This window comes from Hemiscyllium ocellatum, chromosome 20 (genome assembly GCF_020745735.1).
Source record: "Hemiscyllium ocellatum isolate sHemOce1 chromosome 20, sHemOce1.pat.X.cur, whole genome shotgun sequence".
NCBI lineage: Eukaryota > Metazoa > Chordata > Chondrichthyes > Orectolobiformes > Hemiscylliidae > Hemiscyllium > Hemiscyllium ocellatum.
In genome coordinates, this window is record NC_083420.1 from 36579976 (window position 1) to 36607431 (window position 27456).

A 27456-nucleotide genomic window follows, 5' to 3' on the forward strand; every position below is an offset into this window, starting at 1 on the left:
ATGTAACGGCACTGTTCACCTCTATCGACATAACCCTCACCAGAGAAACAATAGCCAACCTGCTAGACATACAGAACAGACAACAGGACGTTGAACCTATCAAAAAAGACTGCATACTTAAACTACTGGACCTGTGCCTCACAACACACTTCACATTCAACAATCAAATAAATGAACAAATCAATGGTACACCCATGGACTCACCCATCTCTGGACTCATAGCAGAAGCGGTAATGTAAAGATTGCAGCAAACAGTCTCACCGCAAATTCAATCCAAACTCTGCGTCAAATATGTGGATGACACCTTTGTAATCATTAAAAACACAGAAATAGAGAACACACACCAAATCATCAATGCCACACTCACAGGAATCTGATTCACTAGAAAGGAAGAAAAGGACAACCAACTCCCATTCCTAGACATGATGGTACAGAGAACACCTAAACGGAGAATTCACCACAAAGGTATACAGGAAAGCCACACACACAGACCAAGTCCGAAACTACAAAAGCAACCACCCCAACACACGCAAAAGAATTTGCATCAAGACACTATTCAAAAGGGCCACAACACACTGCAGCACACCAGAACTGTAAAAAGAGGAAGAACACCACCTATACATTGTATTTGCCAAAAACGGATACTGGCGCAATTTCATCAACCGATGCCTAAGGGAAAGACAACGGAACGAGGACATGCCGCAACCCAAAGGACGAGCCACACTACCATACATCAAGAGCATTTCCGAACTGACAGCCAGACTACTGCGACCACTAGGACTCATAACAGCACACAAACCAACAGCCACTCTCAGACAACTCACCAGGACCAAGGACCCGATACCCAGCATGAGCAAAACCAACGTAGTGTACAAAATCCCATGCAAGGACTGCACAAAACACTACATAGGACAAACAGGAAGACAGCTAACGATCCGCATCCATGAACACCAACTAGCCACGAAACGACATGACCGGCTATCCTTCGTAGCCGCACACGCAGATGACAAGCAACATGAATTCGACTGGGATAACACTACTATTATAAGACAAGCCAAACACAGAACAGCCAGGGAATTCCTAGAGGCATGGCACTCATCCACAGATTCAATCAAGAAGCACATCGACCTGGACCCAATATACCGACCACTGCAACGGACAGCTGGAACTGACAACCGGAAGCGGCAGATTCAAACCACTACAAATGCCCAAGGAAAGATCACAGAAGCGCTTCACAGGAGGCTCCCAAGCACTGAGGAAGTCACCTAGACAGGGGACGAAACGTCTGCAACACAAATTCCCAGCTCGGCAACATCTTTGAGCCAGTTCTGTATCCAAATGGCTAGTTTAGATTACTTAATGTGGAAACAGGCCCTTCAGTACAACAAATCCACACGGACCTGCCGAAGCGCGACCCACCCAGACCCATTCCCCTACATTTACCCCTGACCCTAACACTATGGGCAATTTAACATGGCCAATTCACCCAGCCTGCACATCTTTGGACTGTGGGAGGAAACCTGAGCACCGGAGGAAACCCACACAGACACGGGGAGAATGTGCAAACTCCACACAGTCAGTCGCCTGAGGCTGGAATTGAACCCAGGTCTGTGGTTAGGACTACTGCCTCACAGCATAGTTCTTCCCTATTCCTTGAGATTTAACCTTGCTAACCAGTCTCCCATAGGGAACCTTGTCAAATGCCTTTCTGAAGTCCATATAGATCACATCTAATTGCTCTGCCCTCTGCCTTGTTATTTCCTCAAAAAACTCAATCAAGTTTGGGAGACATGATTTCCCACGCACAACACCATGTTGACTATCCCTATCAGTCATTGCCTTTCCAAATACATGTACATCCTGTCTCTCAGGATTCCCCTCAACAACCTGTCCACCACCCACTTCAGGCTCACTGATCAAGAGTTCCCTGGCTTATCGTTACCACCCTTCTTAAACAGTGGCACCACATTAGCCAACCTCCAGTCTTCTGGCACCTCACCTGTGACTATCAACGATATAAATATCTCAGCAAGAGGCCCAGCAATCACTTCTCTAGCTTCCCACAGAGGTACACCTGATCAGGTTCTGGGGATTTATCCACTTTTATGCGTTTCAAGACATTCAGCACTTCCTCTTCTGTAATCTGGACATTTTGCAAGATGTCACCATCTATTTCCCTACAGTCTATATCTCCCAAGTCCTTTTCAACAGTAAATACTGATGCAAAATACTCATTTAGTATCATCCCCATTTTCTGCGGCTCCATACTGCTGATCTTTGAAGGGCCCTATTCTTTCCCTAGTTACCCTTGTCTTTAATATATTTGTAAAAACTCTTTGGATTCTCCTTAATTCTATTTGCCAAAGCTATCTCATGTTCCCTTTTTGCCCTCCTGATTTCCCTCTTAAGTATACTCCTACTTTCTTTATACTCTTCGAAGGATTCACTCGATCTATCCTATCTATACCTTACATATGCTTCCTTCTTTTTCTTTAGTCATCCACATTCCCTATACCTACCAGCCTTTCCTCTCAACCCAACAGGAGTATACTTTCTCTGGATTCTCTTGGAATACCAACACTCAATTCACCATGTCAGCATAGTTTCATGTCATGCTTGACAAACGTGGAGTTCTTTGAGGATATAACCAGCAAGGTGGATAATAGGGATCTGGTGGTTGTGGCATATTAGACTTCCAGAAGGCATTTGACAAGATGCAACAGAAAAGACTGATCTAGAAGCTTAGATTCCAGGGATTAAAGGTAGAGTACTGACTTGGCTAGAGGATTGGCTGACAGAGAAAGTAGAGGGTTATGATAAACGGGTTCTTCTCTGGAATGGCGAACCATAATTAATGGGTACCACAGAGTTCAGTTCTTTGACACCAACCATTTGCAATCTATATAAGTGATATGAAAGCAAGATCAGTGTGTAACGTAGCAAAGTTCATGGATAATACTCAAATTGACGAGAAAGGAAGCAGTGACGAAGGGATAAAGAGTTTACAGATGGATATTGATAAGCTAGGAGAATGGGCCAAAATCTAGCAGATGGAATTTAATGTGGATAAATGCAAGGTTGTACATATTGGCCAGAGAAACAAAAAGGGAAAGTTAGTATTCAAATGGAAAGCAGATTCAAAGTGTGTCAGCATAGAAGGATCTAAGCACCTCTGAGCAGAAATGGCAGAAAGTGGGTATGCAGGTGCAGCATATAATAAGAAAGACAAACGGAACCTTAGCATTTATTGTAAAAAGGACCAGATTTTAACAGTAAAAAAAAGTGTTGTTACAATTATATAAGGCATTGTTGAGACCAAATCTGGAATACTGCATCCAGTTTTGGTCTCTTTACTTGAGGAAGGATATGGTGGCACTGCAAGCAGTTTAGAGGAGGGTCACCAGGTTGATTCCAAAGATGAAGGGGCTGTTGTACAAGGAGCAGCTGAATAACTCAGGCTTGTACTCAGTTGAGTTCAGAAGAATGAGCGGGGATATGAGTGAGGAACATAAAATGCTGAAGGGGATTAATAAGGAAGATGTTGAATAGATTTTCTCCTTGTGGGACAGTCTCAAACAAGAAGGCATGGATACAGAGAGACAGGAGACCGATTCAAAACTAAGATAAGGAGAAACTACTTTTCTCAGAGTTGTGAATCAGTGGAACTCACGACCCCAGAGTGCAGTGGAAGCAGAATCAATCAAGTGATTCAAAAGAAAAATGGATAGGTTTCTGATGAAAAGCAGGATAAAGGATGGATGGAGAACAGACAAGAAAGCGGAAATGAGACCAGGATAAGATCAGCCATGGCTGAAAATGTGTTGCTGGTTAAAACACAGCAGGTTAGGTAGCATCCAAGGAATAGGAAATTCGACGTTTTGGGCATAAGCCCTTCATCAGGAATGAGGAGAGTGCGCCAAGCAGGGTAAGATAAAAGGTAGGAAGGAGGGACTTGGGGGAGGGGCGATGGAGATGTGCTAGGTGGAAGGAGGTCAAGGTGAGGGTGATAGGCCGGAGTGGGGTGGGGGCGGAAAGGTCAGGAAGACGACTGCAGGTTAGGAGGGCGGTGCTGAGTTGAGGGAACCGACTGAGACAAGGTGGGGGGAGGGGAAATGAGGAAACTGGAGAAATCTGAGTTCATTCCTTATGGTTGGAGGGTTCCCAGGCGGAAGATGAGGCGCTCCTCCTCCAGCCGTCGTGTTGTTATGTTCTGCCGGTGGAGGAGTCCAAGGACCTGCATGTCCTCGGTGGAGTGGGAGGGAGAGTTAAAGTGTTGAGCCACGGGGTGGTTGGGTTGGTTGGTCCGGGCGCACCAGAGGTGTTCTCTGAAGCATTCCGAAAGTAGGCGGCCCGTCTCCCCAATAGAGAGGAGGCCACATCGGGTGCAGTGGATGCAATAGATGATATGTGTGGAGGTATAGGTGAATTTGTGGCAGATATGGAAGGATCCCTTGGGGCCTTGGAGGGAAATGAGGGAGGAGGTGTGGGCGCAAGTTTTACATTTCCTGCGGTTGCAGGGGAAGGTGCCGGGAGTGGAGGTTGGGTTGGTGGGGGGTGTGGACCTGACGAGGGAGTCACGAAGGGAGTGGTCTTTGCGGAACGCTGATAGGGGAGGGGAGGGAAATATATCCCTGGTGGTGGGGTCCGTTTGGAGGTGGCGGAAATGACGGCGGATGATACGTTGTATACGGAGGTTGGTGGGGTGGTAGGTGAGAACCAGTGGGGTTCTGTCTTGGTGGCGGTTGGAGGAGCGGGGCTCAAGGGCGGAGGAGCGGGAAGTGGAGGAGATGCGGTGGAGGGCATCGTCGATCACGTCTGGGGGGAATCTGCGGTCCTTGAAGGAGGAGGCCATCTGGGCTGTGCGGTGTTGGAACTGGTCCTCCTAGGAGCAGATGCGGTGGAGACGAAGGAAGTGGGAATATGGGATGGAGTTTTTACAGGGGGCAGGGTGGGAGGAGGTGTAGTCCAGGTAGCTGTGGGAGTCAGTCGGTTTATAGTAGATGTCTGTGTTGAGTCGGTCGCCCGAGATAGAAATGGAAAGGTCTTGGAAGGGGAGGGAGGAGCCTGAGACAGTCCAGGTGAATTTGAGGTCGGGACGGAACGCTTCAGAGATTGGGGAGACGGGCCGCCTACTTGCGGAACGCTTCAGAGCCTCTATATTGGGGACACGGGCCGCCTACGTGTGGAACGCTTCAGAGCCTCTATATTTGGGAGACGGGCCGTCTACTTGCGGAACGCTTCAGAGCCTCTATATTTGGGAGACGGGCCGTCTACTTGCGGAACGCTTCAGAGCCTCTATATTGGGGAGACGGGCCGCCTACTTGCGGAACGCTTCAGAGAACACGTCTGGGACGCCCGGACCAACCAACCCAACCACCCCGTGGCTCAACACTTTAACTCTCCCTCCCACTCCACCGAGGACATGCAGGTCCTTGGACTCCTCCACTGGCAGAACATAACAACACGACAGCTGGAGGAGGAGCGCCTCATCTTCTGCCTGGGAACCCTCCAACCATAAGGAATGAACTCAGATTTCTCCAGTTTCCTCATTTCCCCTCCCCCCACCTTGTCTCAGTCGGTTCCCTCAACTCAGCACCACCCTCCTAACCTGCAATCCTCTTCCTGACCTCTCTGCCCCCACCCCACTCCGGCCTATCACCCTCACCTTGACCTCCTTCCACCTATCACATCTCCATCACCCCTCCCCCAAGTCCCTCCTCCCTACCTTTTATCTTAGCCTGCTTGGCACACTCTCCTCATTCCTGATGAAGGGCTTATGTCCAAAACATCGAATTTCCTATTCCTTGGATGCTGCCTAACCTGCTGTGCTTTAACCAGCAACACATTTTCAGCTGTGATCTCCAGCATCTGCAGACCTCATTTTTTACCCTAAGATCAGCCATGATCATGATAAATGGCGGAGTGCGCTGGAAGGGCTAGACTACCTACTCCCACTCCTATTTTCTCTGTCTATATTTTCTATGAATATGAGGATAGCACGGGAGAGTGCTATCATCAGCCATGACCTAACTGAACAGAAGGACAGGCTGAATGGGCTATTTCTGTACTATGATCCTAACAAATATGAGAAGAGACGACAGCCAATGAACAGAGGAACCTCGATTATCTGAAAATGTGATTATCTGAAGGAGATCTCGAGGTCCTGATAGAAACATTACATCAAAGACTTGTTCGCGTCTTTTGTTGGCAATGATTAAACAGGCACCGTCTCCAAATGACTGACCTCCCACCCTTTCTCTCTCCCCATTCTTTCCCTAGAGTTCTACAGAGAGACGCACCTTAACCATGCATCTCCACCCGCTCCCCCCCCCGCCCAGATAATATGACCAACATTGTCCTGTACAGGGCAGACATGGAACATGTCAAAAAGTTAAAGAAGGGGTGTGCGTATGTTTGCACGTGTGTATTTGTGTATGTGTGTGTGTACGTATGTATGCATGCATGTACACGCTATTTGGAGACTTACTCACAAAGGCAGCAGCAATCTTATTGTTAGTATTCTGTCCGGCTGCCTCAGAGAGAGAGGCGGGGGGGCAGTGCTGGATGAGGGGGGAGAGAAGGGAGCGGTGTAAGGGGGATGGGGTGGAGTAGGGTTACATGGGTGGAAGTGTTGGACAGGATTGGGGGGGCGGGGCGCGGCGGCGGCTTACACGCTGTGTGTTGCTGTAATTTCCTGAATGGGGAGCAGACTTTAAAAACTCTGAGCACTGGAGGAAAGGCATTTAATCGATTATCCAAACAAAATAGTGCCCACCCATCTCATACAGCTCGGAAACAGACCCTTCGGTCCGACTCGTCCATGCCAACCAGTTATCCCAACCCAACCTGGTCCCACCTGTCAGCACCCGGCCCATATCCCTCCAAACCCTCCCTATTCATATACCCATCCAGATGCCTTTTAAATGTTGCAATTGTACTAGCCTCACCACTTCCTCTGGCAGCTCATTCCATACACGTATCACCCTCGGCATGAAAAAGTTGCCCCTTAGGTCTCTTTTATATCTTTCCCCTCTCACCCTAAACCTATGCCCTCTAGTTCTGGACTCCCCAACCCTAGGGAAAAGACTTGTCTATTTATCCTATCCATACCCCTCATGATTTTATAAACCTCTACAAGGTCATCCCTCAGCCTCCGGCACTCCAGGGAAAACAGCCCTATTCAACCTCTCCCTTTAGCTCAAATCCTCCAACCCTGGCAAATCCTTGTAAATCTTTTCTGAACTCTTTCAAATTTCAACCGATAGGAAGATCAGAATTGCATACAATATTCCAACAGTGGCCAATGAATGTCCTGTACAGCCACAACATGACCTCAACTCCTGCATTCAATACTCTGACCAATAAAGGAAAGCATACCAAACATCGCATTCACTATCCTATCTCCGTACGACTCCACTTTCAAGGAGCTATTAACTTGCACTCCAAGGTCTTTTTGTTCTGCAACACTCCCTCGGACTTTACCATTAAGTGTCTATGTCCTGCTAAGATTTGCCTTTCCAAAAGGCATCGCCTCGCATTTATTTAATTAAACTCCATCCGCCACTTCTCAGCCTATTGGCCTATCTGGTCCAGATCCTGTTGTAATCTGAGCTAACCTCCTTCGCTGTCCACTATACCTCCAATTTTGGTGTCAACTGCAAACTTACTAACTGTATCTCTTTTGCTCACATCCAGATCATTTATATAAATGATGAAAAAAGTAGTGGACCCAGCGCCGATCCTTGTGGCACTCCACTGGTCACGGGCCTCCAGTCTGAAAAACAACCCTCCACCACCATCCTCTGTCTTCTACCTTTGAGCCAGTTCTGTATCCAAATGGTTAGTTCTCCTTGTATTCCATGAGATCTAACCTTGCTAATCAGTCTCCCATGGGGAACCTTGTCAAAAGCCTTACTGAAGTCCATATAGATCACGTCTACCGCTTGACCCTCATTAATCCTCTTTGTTACTTCTTCAAAAAAGTCAATCAAGTTTGTGAGACATGATTTCCCATGCACAAAGCCATTTTGACTATCCCTAATCAGTCCTTACCTTTCCAAATATATGTATGTCCTGCCCCTCAGGATTCCCTCCAACAACTTGCCCATCACTGACATCAGGCTCACTGGTCTATAGTTCCCTGGCTTGTCCTTAATACCTTTCTTAAATAGAGGCACCACGTTAGCCAACCTCCATACTTTTGGCACCTCACTTGTGACTATCGATGATTCAAATATTTCAGTAAGAGGCCCAGCAATCACTTCCCTAGCTTCCCACAGAGTTCTAGGGTACAAGAATTTTAAAAAAGGTGGTTTTAAAAAAAAAAGCACAGCCAATTAGGAACCAAAAAACATATTGATGCATTGAGTTAGAGGCATGTTTGAGAAATGAAATTAGCACTGCGCCTCCAAAAATTGTGTTATTAAAGTCATAGCAAAAGTGCTGGTGGTGGTGACGATCCTGCATGGATTAAAATTGATAAAGAGGAGTTATTCAAAAGGCTGTATTTAAAACTGACAAGTCATCAGGACCAGGTAGAGTCAGAGTTATACAGCACAGAAACAGACCCTTGGTCCAACTCATCCACTCTGACCAGACATGTCAATCTGACCTCGTCCTACTTGCCAACATTTAACAACCCATATCCCTTTAAATCCTTCCTATTCATTTACTCATTCCAGTTGTTTTTTCAATGTTGTAAATTTACCAGCATCCACCAGTTCCTCTGGCAGCTCGTTCCATACACGCACCACACTCACATGAAAACGTTACCCCTCAGGTCCTTTAAATCTTACCCCTCTCACCTTAAAACCACTGTCCTCTAGTTTGAGACTCCCCCACCCTAGGGAAAAAAAAGAGATTGTCTATTCAGCCTACTCATGCTCCTCATGTTGTTATAAACCCCTTCAAGGTCACCCCTCACATATATCCCAGGATAACGATGGTAGAAATTGCAGATATACTGGTCAATATCTTTTAGTCCTCCTTAGAAGGGCTAATGACAGAATTGGTGAGTTGTAATGTTTCATGCTTGTTCATAAATGGCTGCAAAATTAACTACAGCAACTACAGACCAGTCAATTTATCCTCTGTGGTTCAAAAAACTTAGAAATTATAACTGGATAAACTAAAGTCACTTGGACAAGTGAGGATTAATTTTAAAAATCCATGCTGGCTTTTCTTAAAGACAAGCTGCATTTAATTTGGAGTTTTTTTGATGAGGAGAATGAAGTTGGTGTGTGTAGAATTCCAAAAGCCCTTCATAAAGTATTACATAATAGGCTCGTCAACAAAGCTAAAGCTTATGTAATGAAAAGGACAGTGGCAGCATGGATACAAAACTAGCCAACTACCAGAAAACAGTAGTGATGAACGATTGCTTTTGAGTTGGGAGAATGATGTGAAGTGGGATTACTCAGTGATTGGTTTTAGGACTACTGCTTTATTGATCTATACTAAGATGTCAGAACCTGCAAGTAATGTAAACTAAGGGGATCGGCTGGGGTAGACTTTAAGATAACATTCTGACAGAAAGAATGGACACAGCAGATTAACTGAATGTAGAGATATGTGAATTATGAAGAATGAAGAAAGGCAATATAAAACAAAGTATATAATTCTAAAAGAACTGCAAGAGCAGAGGAACTAGGGAAATAAGTCCACAAATCTATTAAAATGGCAGGGCAGGTTGATAAGGCATTAGGGATAGCAGCTGAAAAATGTGTTGCTGGAAAAGCGCAGCAGGTCAGGCAGCATCAAAGGAGCAGGAGAATCGATGTTTTGGGCATAAGCCCTTCTTCAGGACCCGGGCTTATGCCCGAAACGTCGATTCTCCTGCTCCTTGGAAGCTGCCTGACCTGCTGCACTTTTCAGCAACACATTTTTCAGCTCTGATCTCCAGCATCTGCAGTCCTCACTTTCTCCATAAGAGATACCAGGCTTGATAAATACAAGCATAGTATACAAACTAAAGACAAAGCCAAAGCAAACAGCTTCAACTACAGTACGGTGTTCAATTCTGGGCACTATACTTTGAGGAGGATAAAGTGAACGTATTAAGAGGGAATATAGAAAAGATTTCAGAATGGATTCAGAGTGAGGATTTCAGTTACATGGATAGAATATGCAAACTAGAACTGATCAACTGAGGGAAGGTTGAGAGGAAATATGTCTGAAGTATTTAAAGTGTGTACAGTCAGACAGACTAGGTAGGAAGAAATTCTTCCTATTAACAGTAATGTGAAGGACAAGAGAACACAATTTAATGTTAAAAATCACAATACCAGGTTATAGTCCAACAGGTTTAATTGGAAGCACACTAGCTTTCGGAGCGACGCTCCTTCATCAGGTGATTGTGGAGGGCTCGATCATAACACAGAATTTATAGCAAAAAATTTGCAGTGTGATGTAACATGAAAACTGCCCTCGAAGATAGCGCATATGGACAAGATGGGCCTAATTGGTTACAAATCAAAAATAAACCTTTGTATGAATCAAAGATTCAAGTGTCAACTGTACTATATAACCAGCCAATTAAACTTATAAACTTATAACAAGCATAGAAGACAACTGTAATTTAAACTGTAAAGTCTTTACTATGCCCGTGAGGAGGCCAGTGAATGTCCTTCGCATGTCGACTCTTAACAGGAAGCATTACTTGCAATCTGAATGGATCCTCTAGGTGGTATTATTTCCCTAAGGTAGAATGTTAACTTGGCAGCCAGCTAAATTTGTACATTAGCTATTGACTAAAGGCCCAGTGGGCAGGTGAAAGAGATTTAAAAGTGCAGCAGACATTGGGTTTGTCACAAAATAACAGAAGTATATATATCTTGACATTTTACTTGCTAACATCCTTATTACTGTGCAAATTTCAAGAAGTCTAAATTCTTTTCCACTTGGAACTATCTACCCAAGGCACATCTAACACTACCAGTCACTTCCTAGATGAGTAAACCTGAATTCTTTGTAAAGTCAGTCTGCAACTGAACACCTGTGCTTCCCTGGAGACAGCTGAGTGATAATACCATGGCTGAATAGACCCAGGTGCTACCATTCAATAGCACTTCAACAATAACAATAAACGATGTTGTTCTTGAGCTTCACCAAGGATCCCTTGGCTTCTTCCTTCCGTGATACTTCACACCACAACTTCACCAGTTTTACTTTTAAAATTTATGCCTCCCTTTCTTTCAAAATACCCAGCATTGTATTCTCTCTCTGATGCTCTTCCACTCCACTTTTTGCATGAGTAATTACCTCTCACTGTATAAGAAATAAGGCAATAGTAGAGGGTAGACAAACAGGTAATAATCAGAGTAAGAAAAGCTTAAGGTGCATAAACATTAGAGTACTTCAGCAAACAAAGGTCAGAGTAGGGAATCAAAAAGGGTGAAAAGATAGAATTAAAATCTCTTTACATGATTGCTCATAGCATCTGTAAAGACAGGATTTGATAGCACAAAACAAAATGGAAAAAGGCAAGTGAGTGGAGGTAGCTCTGTTAATAAAAGTTGAGATCAGTAATGAGCTCACTAATGGTTCAGGAGGCCAAGATGCAGAAGCAGTTTTAGTGGAGTTAAGGAATTACAAAGGAAGTCATTCCTGAGTATTTGTAAGTCCGCAACAATGGTTACACTGCAGAACAGTGCATAAATCAAGAAATGACAAAGACTTTTAAGAAAGGTACTGCAATAATCATTGGTAATATTAATCTTTGCACCGATTAAACAAACCAAAATGGCAAAGGTAGCCTGGAGCATGTGTTCACTGAGGGCATTTTTAAGTTTCTAATGCAATACATTCTAGAACTATCTAGTGAGCAGGCTATATTAGACCTGGCATTGTGCAATGAGACAAGATTAATTAATGCCATTAAAGTCAAAGATCAGTAGGCAAGTGATATCATAACATGACGAACTTCACATTCAGCTCGAAGATAAACACAGTGGATCCAAAACAGGCATTTTAGACTTAAAGAATGGCAAAAGTCTACCAAAAAACTACAAATGAAAGAAAATCAAGTAGAGACAGAGAGCGAGCGCGCCAGAGCGAGCGAGCGCGCCAGAGCGAGCGAGAGCGCCAGAGCGAGCGAGAGCGCCAGAGAAAGAGACAGAGACAGAGAGAACAAACTGCTGTTCCTCCAATTACAGACCTCCCCCACCCACTCCCAATCAAGGCTGACTGCTCCAGCTCTGCCAATCAGACTCCCATTCCCTGCCCTAACAGCTCAAAAGACAATCTATGAAAGCAGCAGAAGCATGAGCAGGAGTGACTAAAGCAGCTTACTGCATTGTCTTGCTGCTATTGTCACCAAATCACTTCAAGGGGAGGCTGTTTTGAAGTATGGCAAGAAATTGTGTCTAATATTCAGCTCTGATAACCTAAGTGAGACCAGTGTTTTTGAGGTTTATAGTCTAGATTAGTGGTGCTGGAAAAGCACAGCAGGTCAGGTAGCATCCGAGGAGCAGTTGAGTTCAGATGAATGAGGTAAATAAGCTTTTGCAGCATCAGCTTTTATAATGTTCCCAACCTCTATATCTGTACAGTATCTGCCACTACTGTTCTATTGCTTACTATTACTGTCCAAGGTGGTTGGCTCACATTAATACACCCATGGGATGAGTAATTTTTGTGAAGAAAGGCATTTATATGCATATTTTAAAGTCTTGGGCGAAAACGGTCTTGCCGTATACTTGGTTCAAGCTATTTACCAACAGTGGTATAAATTCCCTAATCCATTCTCTTTTTTTTCCTTTATGGTGGTGTTCTGTTCATATTAGTTTCACACTCCACAGCTTCCAAGAAGTGAAACTGAAAGTTGCATGAAATGCAGGTTTATCGACTGGTCCTCATTCTGTGTTCCAATGGCACTAAGGCACCCTGCTAGTCTAGTCCCTAAAATATTTTGTTTACATTGGGAGCGTTTGCATTATGCACACATAATCTTCTGGTTTATGAAGTCAGTTCTCTATGTATTCAAATTTGCGTAATTTTAAAGACCTTAAATATTTGCACATTACGCATTCTATATCACCACAATTTGGGACAAGTTGCAGATATTTTTAAATCACCTGTTCAGACACGTTATGACACACCTAGATCAGGTGGACTTGAACAAAAACCTTTTGGTCAGAGGAAGGGACACTACCACTATATCTTAGGACAGGGTGCATCCTCAGTCTGTCTTTTTTAGATTAGATTTCCTCCAGTGTGGAAACAGGCCCTTCAGCCCAACCAATCCACACCGACCCTCCAAAGAGTAACCCACCCAGACCCATTTCCCTCTGACTAATTGGCCTAAGACTATGGGGTAATTTAGCATGGCCAATTCACCTAACCTGCACATCTTTGGACTGTGGGAGGAAATCAGAGCAAACCCATGCAGACACAGGGAGAATGTGCAAACTCCGCAAAGACAGTCACCCGAGGCTGGAATCGAACCTGGGACCCTGGTGCTAACCACTGAGCGATTAAAATATAGCCTGTCAGGCTGGGGAAATTTATTGAAGATACTTGCCAGCAAGCTCCTCTTCGTCTATCTCTATTTCCATACAGACCTTCTACTTACATTGTAAAACATATGGCATTTGGGATTGTGGTGACTGAGTTAACCACCTCAAGAAAGTGATATGTGGCTTGAATGCAACAAGGGTACTTACATACTAAGAGGTTTCAATTTATAGCTCATTAAATCACTGAGATGCATTCGCTTGGAAAAGGAAAAAAAAAATCACTGAAATGAGATTTGTATCATTTGTTATTAAATGATTGGTTTCATGCAACAGAATTAGTTCATGCAAAGCTGACAACTGAATTTAGATTTGAAATGTAAAGCGTACAAAATCTTTTGATATTATGAACAGGATCATCTGTTAGTCTGGAGTGTGATACCAACTACTTCCAGGTATACTGCATGGTTCAAGATGACAATTTACCACCATCTTCTGAACGGCAACTAGGCTTGGGCACTAAATGCTGGTCAGCCAGCGATGCTCAGATGCCACAAATTAAAAAACCTATTTCCCTAGTTGTAATGCTAATCATATTGGCAATGTAACTACAGAGAACACCAACTTAATACACCTTTAAAAATGGGGAAAGTGACAAGAATCCATGCTTTTGGGTCCTGAAAACAAATAATCCAATTCAGAACACAATTCCTCAGCACTTCAATGAAACTAAGGAACAGTCAGGGAGAGTTATGTAGTGGATTCAGCTTTATTTTGAAGGAAGCGCGAGAGCATTTGACGACGAGAAAATACGTAGCTGCTCTCCTTAAAGCATAGAAGAATGGCAAAAACAAGTCAGGGAGGAGAAAACTACATTTCTTGTAGTTTAAAAGGATGATGACACCAGTTTAAAAAGTCATAAAACTTCAAAAGATATCACGTTGAAGAAAAAAAATTTGTAGGGCTCCAGACAAAGAGCAGGTATGCCGCAGCACTTGGAGGGCCAGCAGAGATTAGATGGGCTAAATACCTTCTGTTTGAAATAATTCAATAAGCAAAGATATAGATATGGTTTAGAACGTCAGGCCAAAAGTGGAAGGACAGAAGGAAGTGTGGGTCAAAGGATTTTTCTAATATGCATGGTTGGAGGAGACCGCAGAGATAAAATGGAGCAAGGTCACACAGGGATTTGTAAATGAAGGCAAATAAAGTCTGAATTCTTTATTCAGAATGGATTTCAATTGGAGGCTTGTAAGAATAGATGATGATTGGTAAAAATACTTGGTTAAGCTGAAATTTACATAAAGTGACATTTAGGATACTGAAGACAGCACTGGGAAAGGTCAGTTAAAAAAAGTTCAAGTGTGGATTGTGTTGCAGAGTTCGAGGGTAGTGGTTTTGGTGCCAAGAAATGGGGTATGAATCTCAGAACCAAATTGAACACATAGTTGGCCACATCAGTATAACAAACTACGTAAACAAAACATAAACTACTCAACATAGAATGGGGATTAAAACACACTCAAAAACAGATTGCTCAGTAGTGTTAGCCTAAGTACCACCTGCAATGGCTTCTCTTGCTTTCCCCTGCCTCAGTATCAGTGTTTCCCCAAGATCTAGCCTTGATATGCAAACATAACTACATATACCTGTTGCCCAGTACAGAACTGTGGCAGCAAGATGGAAATAACTGAATCCTGAATGCTGAAGGGCATGGGACTCTTAAGAATAGGTCCCTAGGAAAAGTGAAGGGCTAGGCCTGTTAATCAAGGATGACAATTGTACAATAGTTAAAGATGACCTCTATTTTCCTGAGATGCTGCCTAACCTGCTGTGCTTTGACCAGCAACACATTTGCAGCTGTGATCTCCAGCATCTGCAGACCTCATTTTTTACTCAGTTCAGATCAGGACAGAATCAGTTTGGATAGAGAGGAGAAATATTAGGAGAAAAAAGTAATGGGTGGGAGTGGTTCATTAGCCCCCAACAATAACCATAATGTGGGACAAGGTACAGTATAAACGAAATTTTGAGTGCTTGTGTAAATGGAGTCAATAATCATGGATGATTTTAATCTACATATAAACTGGAAAAATCAAATTGGTAGCAGGAGCTGAAAGAAGAATTGATAGAAAGCTTTCAAGATAGTTTTTACAACAGCATATTCTGCAATTGACTAGACAGAAGGTTATATTAGACTCAGTCTTATGCAATGTGACAAGATTAATAACCTCAGAGTAAGGGCTCCTTGGTTAGAAAACAGCAACTGCAAACAAATATTTTGTATCCAGTTTGAAACAGTGAAGACTGGGGCAAAGACTAGTATTTTAAATGCAAATATGGCACCACTGAACTCATGCTGTTGACATCATACTGCATTGCAAGCCTGTGACACTGCCAACTGATTTACTCCTCACACATCTCCTCTCCACCCCCCCCCCCACATTATGAAGAAGATTCTCCACAAGCATAAACTGCCATCTTTTCAAACCTTGCCGTATCTCCTCCAGTCCCACACTCGTCTGAGGTATTTGTGCTCATCTAATTTTGCCTCAAGCAGTCGCAATTTGAAACACTAAACAGCAAAATACTGTGGGTACTAGAAATCAAAGAAAATCTGGAGAAATTCAGTACTGGCAGCATTCATGGGGAGGGAGAAACAGAGTTAATGCTGAATCTGGCATGACTCTTCTTCATAACTGAACACCGAAACACTTAACACCTGAAGCACAAGTTTGTGAATCAGAAGGACCTTGGGAAATTTCCAAAATAAAATCTCTCATTAATATAGATAAGAATCATTCACATTAATATCTTAGAAGTGAACTCATGGTTTGTCATCGCCACGAATCACAATTCAAGCTTCCACAAACTGCAATTCGAAGAAACAGCCACAGTTCTTTATGTGCAGTGGTTCTACTTGTGGAGGGCAGATAGCTCAGTTGGCTGGATGGCTGGTTTGGAATGCAGAGTGATGCCAACAACATAGTTAAATTCTACCTGAAGTTAACATGAAGGACTCTCCTTCTTAACCTCTCCCTTCACCTGAGGTGTGGTGACCTTCAGGTAAACCCAATCTCCTCACTCTAATGAGAGAGGAGCCCTATAAACTAATAAGACTATGGTGCTGGATGTAGGTTTGTTCGCTGAGCTTGGAGGTTCATTTCCAGATGTTTTGTTACCCTACTAGCTAACATCTTCAGTGGGCCTCAGGCGAAGCCAACCCAAAGAAACCCAAACATATAAATAGAAAGCAGGAATTTTCAGCAGTGCGTTGCCCGAGACCAAAGAAGATGTTACCTAGTAGAGCAATGAAACATCTGGAAATGAACCTTCCAGCTCAGCAAGCAAACCTACACCCAAAACCTCAACCTGAGCTACAAATCTTCTCAAAACTCGTTAAGACTTATGGTGACCTTACTTTTGATTATATTCACCTGAACTGTATTGGGACTGGAATGCTTGAATACCACGTAATTACCAAAGTAGAGCATCTTTTAAACTAAAAATGGGTCAAGAGCTCAAATTTGGGAAGCTGGGGTAAATCAAAATTGGAGGAAAAAATACAGTAGAGAAAGGAATGAATGCTGGAAATGATAAACAATGATAGAATGGGACAAATGTCTTCCTGCAGCAAAGTCATATTAGGCTTGGAACATTAACTCTTCCACTCTCACCAGAACAAACTGCATATGTAAAATTCACTCAATATGGTTGCTGCTATCCAAAAGCATGGTGCAGCACTGCCGCCTCACAGTGCCATTCCTGCCTCTGGCGACGGTGTGTGTGGAGTTTGCACATTCTCCCAGTGTCTGCATGGGTTTCCTCCGGGTGCACCAGTTTCCTCCCACAATCCAAAAATGTGCAGGTTAGGTGAATTGGCCATGTTAAATTGCCCGTAGTGTTAAGTAAAGGGGTAAATGTAGGGGAATGGGTCTGGGTGGGTTGCGCTTCACCGTGGACTTGTTGGGCCAAAGGGCCTGTTTCCACACTAAGTAATCTAATCTAATCTAAAAGTTCTTTCACTGTGATGTCAGCAACTAATCCTTGTTGGTGAAAGGATGCTGCCTGACCTGCTAGGTTTCTCCAGACCTCTCTTTGTTTCAGATTTCCAGCATCTGCAGTTTTTGGCAGATTTTATTTTTGGATTTAAAAGCAATCTGATTAGAGATGAGGAACAACAAAGGCAACAGGTCACTTATGGGAGTTATGTACAGGTCTCCTAACACTAATCACATGATAGGACAGGTATCAAGGAAGTAGTCATGGGAGCTTGTCCAAAGAATTATCATGTGATATTTTAAACTTTACGTAGACTGGGAAAAGGTACTCCAGATGAAGAATTTGTTGAATGTTTTCAGGACAATTTCTTTGAGTATCATGTTATAGCACCAGAGAGTAGGCTATATTAGACCTGGCTTTCATCTACAAGGATTAGTAACAGACAACATCATGAAAGTGTTTTTGGATAGCAGTAACTATATTATGAGTAAACTTTACATATGCAGGTTATTCTGGTGTAGCATATGTGTCGTCAACGTGAATTCACTATAAGTCACTTGATTTGTGGACTTTGTTTGGAAATGCAAACTTTCTACTGAATGGATATTAGTCGGCTTCTACAGCACGATTTTCTATAGCGTGACTGCAGAGGAATGCAACAATCACGTTATACCAGAACAATCTGTAGCTCAAGGGAAAAAGGGTGGGTCCAAGATAACTATTTTGAATGTAACCAAGGCAATTGGGAGGGTACAGAAGCAGAGCTAGCAAGTCTTCTGGCAATTTAGGTTAAAGGATTGGTTAATTGAGATGCATCAACAAACAGTTAACAGGATATTCCAGAAAGCACAGATACACATCAATAAATAAGAAAAATTAAAGGTTGGATCTGCTTTGCATTGTTAATTGAAAAAGCTCAAAATAAATCATCTTGTATAAACTTAGTCGGCAGGTCAGAAGATTGAACAGAATGTTAAAAACAGCGAAGGTTTACTAAAAGGTTAATGAGGGAAAAATTAGTGAAAAATTAAAAAGAACATTTACCAAAAATGCTCAAAAAGGATAGGAAAAGTTTCTTCAGATATTTAAATTAGAAAAGTTAATAAGATCAGTACTAGTCCGACAGAAAAATAGGAATGAGACGACAAACACATTGAACAGATGTCTTGCATCGGTCTTCACCAGGGAGGATACAAGTAACATCCCAGAAATAGTTCAGATTGAAAGGGAGGGAAAATTACAATTGACAGAAATAATACTGGAGTAAACTGCTAGAACTGCAAGTTGAAAAACTGATGGGTTTCACCCAAGGGTCTTAAGAAAAGCTGCTAGTGAGATCACTGACATGTTGGTTTTAATTTTTTTTATAAACATTTGTTATATTCGTTCATACAGATTTGAAAATAGCTCATATAACTCTTATCCAAAAAGGGAAATGCAGAAAGCTGGAAGCTACAGGCCAGTTAGCTTAACATCTATGGGAAAAATGATAGCAATTATCATTAAACATGTTATAATTGGGCACATGGATAAGTCCAAGGCAGAGCCATTATGGTTTTGTCAAGGAGGGATCATGTTTATGATTTATTGGAATTCTTTGAAGAAATAACTTTTGCTGTGGATACAGGAGAACCAGTCGATTTCCAAAAGGCACTTGATAAGGTGCCTCATTAAAAGGTTGCTCTGGAAGTTAAAAGTTTATGACACTGGGATCACATGTGGCATGGATAGAAGACTGGTTAACAAGAAACCAAGTAAGAAAAGAAGAATATCTTTCAGGTTGGCAAAGATGCCATGAGTGGTGTGCCTTATGATGCCATGTTGGGGCCTCAACTAAAATTTATATAATCAATTTGGATGAAGGGACCGAAGGTATGGTCACTAAATTTGCTAATGTTACAAAGTTAGATAGGAAAGCATGTAGTGAAGAGGACGTAAGGAGCCTACAAAGGGATATGGATAGATTCAGAGAGTGGGCATAAATCTGGCAAATGGGGCATAATGTGGGACAGTGTGAAATTGTCCATGTTGACAAATAATTAAAAAGGAACATGAACAAAATGGTGAAAATTGAAGAGCTCTGAGAGGCAGAGAGAGCTGGAAGTATATTAAATCACAGGTGGCTAGTGTGCAGGCACAGCAAATAATCAGGAATGCTAAGAGAATGTTGTGTTTCATTGAGAGAGGAATTGTACTCGAGAGTAAGGAGTTTATGCTTCAGTTATATATGGCATTGTTGAGACCACATTTGGAGTACTGTGTACAGTAGTCATTATATTTACAGAAGGATGCTAATGCGTTGAAGACCAATCAGATGCGGTTTACTACACTAATACTTGGAATGAAAGGATGTCTTATGAGGAAAGGCCCAGCCTTTATTTTCGAGTTTAGAAGAGCCAGAGCTGACTTGATTGAAACAAAGATGACCCTGAGGGAACTTAACCAGGCACATGTGGAAATGTTTCTTTTTGTGAAAAAATTTAGACCAGATAATAGTTTAATAAGAAGTCGCCCATTTAAGACACAGATGTGAAACAAAAGGTCTCTCAGAGGGTTGAGTCTCGTCGGAATTCCCTCCCGCAAAAGGCAGCAAATACAAAATATTGACTTTTTTTTCAGGCTGAGATTGACAGATTCTTGATTATCAAGGCGTGAAAGATTATTGTAGGCATACAGTAATGTGGAGTTGAGACTAAAATCAGATTAGTCATGATTTTGTGAATGTCAGAGTAGTTTGAAGAGCTAAGTGGCTTACTCTCATCCCATGCTCACTTGAAGGCCTAACCACAATCAGTCTTTGACATTATAATAATTACCACACCACATCAACTGGAAACCTATCATAAATAGTACCATTTATCTTGGGCTGAAATTGACCCATTATCAATAGCTACATTACGCAATGTTTTTGCCTATTAAACTATGATTCGCCATAATTAGACAATTGGTAATTATACGGTTTAACACAGAAAATGTCTCAAGATGCTTAATGGAAGCATTATAAAAACTAACAACTACAAAACTAAGTATTAGAACATATGACAAAAAACTTGGTCAGTTTTGTCTTCAAGTAGGGGAAATAAATGGAAAGCTTGAGAAATAGAAAGGTTTAACAAAGGAACTCCAGAGATTACAGCCTAGGCAGCTAAAAGTACTATCAACAGATTTAACACAATTAAATTCAAATGCATAAGAGTCTATAACTGGAGAGGCATAGAGTGGAGAGTTCAGAGCTGGAGGCAATACCAATACCAAGGTCAGAGTGCTTTTTTTTACATGAGCAAAGTTGGAGTGTGAAGGGTTGGGACAGGAAAGATGGAGTACTTGAGAGAAGAGAAACGGGGGACAAAAAAAGCATTGCAGCAGGAGAATGTGTGTCAAGGGGAATACAGAGAAAAGGAAAAATGGGGAGGAAAAAAAAAGATAGCTCAAGTCAGAAGCAGACATGAAACCCAAATACAAATGGAGACACAAAATCAAGTTACATAGGCATGATTAATATAGCAAGATTAACATGATGCCTTTTCCGCAGTCTTAAATCGTAATGGAAGACGGGCAGCAGTGAGATGCTTGTAAACATATAGGTAACATCTCAGATACAAGAGTAGTTCCAACTTAACAATACAAATAGTGCAAAAATTCTATTTTCATGATATCCTGAACATTTCATGCCACTTCACATTAAATGTTAGTGTGCAGGTCACCCATCAGTGACAAACAACATTCACTATAAATCTAATCATATGTTAACAAAATGGACTAGATTAAGGGACCAGGTGCAGAAAAGTAAGAGATGAATGACCAAGCACAAGAACAAAGTAATAACAGCAGAAAATAGACCTCAGTCATGGATGCTATTTCACTCAATTTGTCTCCAAGTTGCTGCACTCCTGGATTGCTTCAATTATTTCCTTTGCATTTCTAAATCATCCTTCATCTCTTTAGTATAAGCCCTATCCATGGGCCAAACTATATGAACTGTCACAGGACATTAGTCTCAGTATAGTTAAGTCCACCCTAACAGAACAGCTAGTAAGAACACCCAAGTACAGGCATCAGTATCCCGTGAATCATAACCTTTTCTTCCCAGCTGCACATTAAGTTGTCTATCTGCCTGACTCTGTGCCAATTGGCACGAGACTCAACTCACAATCCAGACTCTACTTCTGAAGCTCTGCCTTTTAATTTGACCCACAAGTGTTCAAACTTTGCCTCAGCAGATCATCATCTACTGTTCTATATGTTACTGGTTCCGATAGAGAACTATGCAGGTACATTGAAATAACATACTCTCAACAGAAATGGTAGTAAAATGAACATATTAGTATCTGATGCATCGGACTGCATGCTTGAATGAATAAATCCACCTAATTTACCAGTGACAAATTTTCAGAAATAGACCATCTGGTCATACTTGTACATATTATAGCTTTAAGAAAGGGAAGTAGCAGACAATGAAAATTAAACTCTGTCCTTACATCCAATAAGGATATTTGCTATCCCACTCATTTTATAAAGTTCATCTACATTCAAATAATTAGTTCCTGTAGAGGATGGAAATTTCAAAATCCTAATGCAGTTTTTAAGAGGCTGATTGAATTTCAAAACTTTCATATAAAATAACCAGACAAACAGAATCCACCCTGTTAGCAAATGTACACATTACTGTTGAACATTTTTTGACTACTAAATCCAAGAGTGTGGCCAGAAATTAATAAATAAACACATAGATACACAGGTAGAGGTACTGCAACTGATTAAAGTTCAGTTTCTCATTAAGATTTGCAAATACACTGCAAAGAGCAGGATATATCAGAAACTCAAATTTCACCCGTTTCTCACATTGAAGGTGTGAATCAGTGTTAAACTTACCAGAGCCACCGTTCTCTTTGTTTTGCATGGCACTTGGTGGTGGCATTTGCTGTGGCAACTGTTGTGGCGGGGTCTGCTGCGGTGCTGGCGGGGGCTGGACCTGTGCCGGCTGCTCAGAGTTGTTGCCACTGCTGTGTGTGTTTTTGTTCCACATATTCACACCCTTATAGTTATACTTGCTCGGGTCTCCCCAGGCAGCGGTGCCATCATCGATTTCCATTTTGCGGCGAATAGACTCTGGTGAAGGTTCCTCCCAGCCTGTAGGTTCTTCCTCTTTTGATGGGGCTGGCATTGGGCCATTGAGCCAACCAGAGCCAGAGGATTTATTAGGAGGAGGTACAGCTCCCCAAGAGCCATTACTGTCCTGTGGCTTAGTCCAGTCTGCAGAGCTATTCGGTTTGGTGGGCTCCCCCCAGCCCTGGGGCTGAGCAGCCTTGGTTGGCTCTCCCCAGCCCTGGGGCTGAGCAGCTTTAGCTGGTTCGCCCCACCCCGGGGACTGAGCAGCCTTGGCCGGATCACCCCAGCCTGAAGTACTGTTGGGGTTTGAATTGTTGCTACTTGCCCAAGTGCTTCGGCCTGTGCTTGATCTTCCAGATTCATTCCACCCAGATCTATCGCCATCATTGTCCCAAGTGGCTGAACTACTCTTCTGGGAATCCCCCCATTGGCCGTTCCTTGAATTTTCTCCCCATCCGTCAGCTCCAGAAATTCCCCAACCTTGGTTTGATTTCTGCCCATCAACCCATCCTTGCTTGACCTTTTGTGCATCATTCCATGTAGCTGACTTCTCTTCTTTACTTCCTCCCCATGTTTGATTACTCTTAACCAAGAGTAATTCTGTAGCAGCAGAATTATCCTCCCAACCCCCTTGGCTGCTTGAGCCTTTGGTGTCTCCCCATCCTGTGTTGCAAGAGACTGTAGCAGGCTTTGGATCGCCCCATCCAGATACTGATGAGGTATCATTACTGACAGGGCCAGGCCCATCCCCCCACCCCCCTGAGTTAGAAGTTTGAGCAACACAACCTCCCCAAGCTTCTGTTCCATTGTCAGTTTTTCTCTCACTCTTTGCTGAAGGTTCAATATCCCAGGCAGTGTTTTGTTTGATTGGAGTCTGCCCCCAACCTGTATTGGAAAGGACACGTGGATCCAAGTCAGTTCTACTCAGAATACTTTGGACCATTCCAGGTTGGTCAGGTTTCCTTTTTTCACCACGTCTGCCAGTGCCATCACCACTTCCTACACTCATTCTATCATGACGACTCCCTGTGCTCTCTGTGCTTCCTTCACTGTCTGCTGTACCAGACGTTGATGGAGTTCTAACCCACACATTGTTCTGTTCATTTTGCTGACACACAGTATTCTGATTTTGACCACAAAGAGCATCATCTAGATTCTTCCATCCATTTGTTCCCTTCCTGTTACAATTTCCATTTAGAACATTATTGGAATGCTGATTATTAGGCAGTTTGCTCCATTCCCCATTTGAGACATTAGTGCCAGTGTTTGCATTTGGTGCTGAGTTTCCCCAGACTCTTCTAGCCCCTCCGGAGCCTGTATTGTTCCCTGCCCCCCAAGCAATATTATGGGTGTTGACCACACCAGATTCCCAAGCAACTCCCCCTCTATTGCTTCCACCATTACTTCTGTAGGCAGTACTCCCAGATCCATTGACAGCAGATTGTGCTAGAGTTGCATTCACAGTGTCACCACAAGTTTGTCCCAAATTGCTGTTTGAGCCTGGACATTTTTCTCCAGGGTAGTTAGTGCCAGATGTACCCCAAGTCGTACCATTAGACCCACTGTTCATTCCTTCGCTAATTCCTCCATTGCCTGGTTTAGAAACGGAAGTGCCATTTGTAATTGAAGTGGCCTGAAGCTGAGATGGGTTTACTGTGCTCATTCCTAAGGGTACACCCCAGGCCCCAGGCCCTGTAAGTTTAGGCAGTTCATTTGTCTGCATCGAACTAGTAGAGTTTGGTAAGCTAGAGGTCAAAGGGTTAGTAGTGTTATTTGGTCCATTCATTTCAGTGTTAAGGTTTTGAGGTTGTCCACTGAATGAAATGTTCCTTGTACCATTAACTTCTGCACCTGCATTATCCTGCATTCCTTCCCAAGAACCATGAATCGACAATTCCATATTAACACTCTGATTATTTAGCATTTGACCTACAGTGCTACGTTGAACATTGTTGCCAGAATTGCTACCAGGCATAGGTCCTTGCACAGCATTTCCATCGTTTTCTAAAACAGGCCAGCCACCTAGGTTGGCAGTTGATGTGGAACCTATGCTGCCCCAAGCATTCAGTTTACCATGGTCACTTTCTGGTTTGCCATCTACATTTTCTGATGAACCCTGACATGTGCTTGACAAAGGGCCTCGAGATCCACCCCAAGGCCCATTAATACTTCCATTTCCTACATTATTGCCGACATTTCCAACCACAAACTGACTTGAAGATCCATTTCCATTGCCTGTTCTGTTGCTATCATCATCCGTGCTCCCCGAAGCCATGATATTGAGGTTCTTCTCTGACCCAGAGCTTGAAGCAGAGTCAACGTCCATACATTCTGAAGCCAACTCTGGGTCACTGCCAGTGATTGAAGGCCAGGCCTCTTTGTTAGACCCGTCTACAATAACTTTATCCCAATTTGTAGAAGAGTCACCATTGGTAGAGACAGGTCCCCAGTGAGAGTTTTCATAATGCGATCCCAAACCACTGTGGTTTAAATCTGTAAGAGAAACAGGAATCTCAAGTTTATATTTTATCATTTAGCAATAGCAAAGAGTCAAACTATCACTGGATCAATCTTTCAAACACATTCTTAAAGTCACATTGATACTTAATTTAGCGGAAACGTGCCGAAAGCAATTTCAATTCCTTTGCTTGACAATCAGCAAACCGCTCACAGCACATCCACCAGAACACACATACTCATATGCTACCAAGTTAGTAGCTTTGGAATTCTCAGATTGAGGCAACGGACCTCTTGCACGAAACATGCTTTTATAAATTCTTAAACTGTACTTGAAAGAAAGAGAACTTGCAATACATACAATTGAGAGGATAAAGATTCATCCTGCTCTGCCAAAATAAATTAATATTAAAGCACTTTTTAAGTGAACTTCTCAATCCAACAGTTTGTCAATCATGGCTAAATGAATCACCCAAAAGAAAAACAATCCAATTTCAAGAGCACAGAACCTCTGTCACTGTGATTCTGAAAAATTATATGTTCATAAACCATGCTCCTGGTTTCTCTGATCCTCATATTAGTAGTAAAGCAACAGAGCAGTAAACCACAAACACGTGCTTTCAAAAAGCAAAACAAAATGCTCAATCATATTGCTAGTTGCTAGATCACAGCAGAAGAGTTCATAGTAAAATTATATAGATGCCCTTGTAACACAGCACTTCAATTACTATTCAGTTTTGATAGCAATATACAAAGGAGTAAATACACAGGTTGTGCATTAATCCAGAGAAGATCCATCAGATTGGTTACTGTTATCCAAGCTAATTACGAGCAAAGGCTACAAAAAATGTGAGCTACATAACCTTGAATGGGAAAATTACACTGGACATTTAATAGGGGAAGCAAGACAAATCTGGAGTACTACTTCCAAGGAATGACAAGACTCTGTCGGAACAATGGTTGACTGCAGGACTAGGAAAATTTAAGACCAATGACGATTTACTATACAAAGTGATAAACACAAAGTGGCCTTCAGACAGAATAATGGTCAGTGAAACCGAGATGAGAAATAGGAAAGGGAATTGAGTTTTTAACTTGGCAATCATGAATAAATATGAGTCAATTATCCCCTTTATCTGCAAGTATTTTATGGCCTTACAAAAACAGCTGTAGACTATGATACAGATCGTTCTACGATAATGTGACAACTGCATTCCTCTGCAATCCCACGCCAGAGAAAACTGCTGTATAAAATTGCTATGTCTGTTCAGTAGGAAGTTTGCATTACCCAAACAGCTTTCACAATTCATCAATCGTATTATAGCCAATAAGTGTTAACGAAACACGTTATACCAGAACGAACTGCACTACCTAGAACAGAGTTAATTCTTCATTCTTTTCAGGCTGCTGTGCAAAACATGTTGTTGGCAAATTGGTGAGGGCAATTTTAATTACTTGCAAATGTTAATCTGCCGGTAAATGTTAGTAGCTGCTTTTTCCATAAAATTATTTGAATCAGTAGCCAAGTGTGGTTGATGAACATAAAGTTGACCAGACAAACATAAATAGCATTAAGTGTGTGGACAGAGAAGAATGTGTCAAATGCGTACAATTTTTATAAATTCACCCCGTGGATGCACATATTAGAGAAGGTACAAAACTTGACCTACTCTTGGAAATAAGGCAGGGTAAGTCACTGAGGTCTCAGTGGGGGAGCACTTTGGGGATAGTGATCAGATTCTATTAGTTTGAAATAGGTATGGAAAAGGATAGAATTGATCAACAAGTTAAAGTTCTAAATTGAAGTGAGGATAATTTTGACCTTGTTAGGCAAGAACATTGATTAGGGGCAGATATTTGCAGGCCACGAGGGAAGTCTTCAGTACTGAGATAGCAAGAAATGGTATGACACTGTTAGTGTGAAAGGCAAGATTGGTAGGTATAGGGAGTCTGGTGACAAGGGAAATTGAGGCTCTGGTCAAGAAAAAGGAGGAAGTATGTGTCAGGTATTGACATCAGGGACTAAGTGAACCCCTAGAAAGGTGAAAGGGCAGGAAGAGTATACTTAAGAGGGAAATCAGGAGGACAAAAAAGAGACATGAGCTCACTTTGGCAAACAGAGTTAAGGAAAATCCAAAGGGATTCTGGAAAATACTAAGGACAAAAGAGTAACTCAGGAGAGAACAACGTCCCTTGAAGACCAGCAAGGCCGCCTATGTTTGGAACTGCAGGAGATGGGCAAGATACTAAACAAGCATTAGTGTTTACTGTGGAGAAAGATGTGGAAGCTAGAGAACTTGGGGAAATAAACAGCGATACCTTGAAAAGTGTCCATATTACAGAGGTGGTGGTGTTAGACATTTTAAAATGCATAGTGGTGGATAAATCTCCAGGACCTGATTAGAACTTAATGGGAAGCCAATGAAATGATTACTGG

General features: G+C 42.4%; 1 protein-coding gene across 8 annotated transcripts in view; it reads right to left on the bottom strand.

The window, feature by feature from the left end:
• LOC132825456 (trinucleotide repeat-containing gene 6A protein-like) overlaps nucleotides 1-27456 on the bottom strand; it is a 190518-nt gene that overhangs the window by 38500 nt on the left and 124562 nt on the right. For all 8 annotated transcript variants that reach the window (XM_060840748.1, XM_060840747.1, XM_060840741.1 and 5 more), the window contains one exon: nucleotides 22326-25055. In XM_060840748.1, coding sequence (XP_060696731.1) covers nucleotides 22326-25055 — 2730 coding nt within the window. The remainder of the gene's footprint in view (nucleotides 1-22325; nucleotides 25056-27456) is intronic.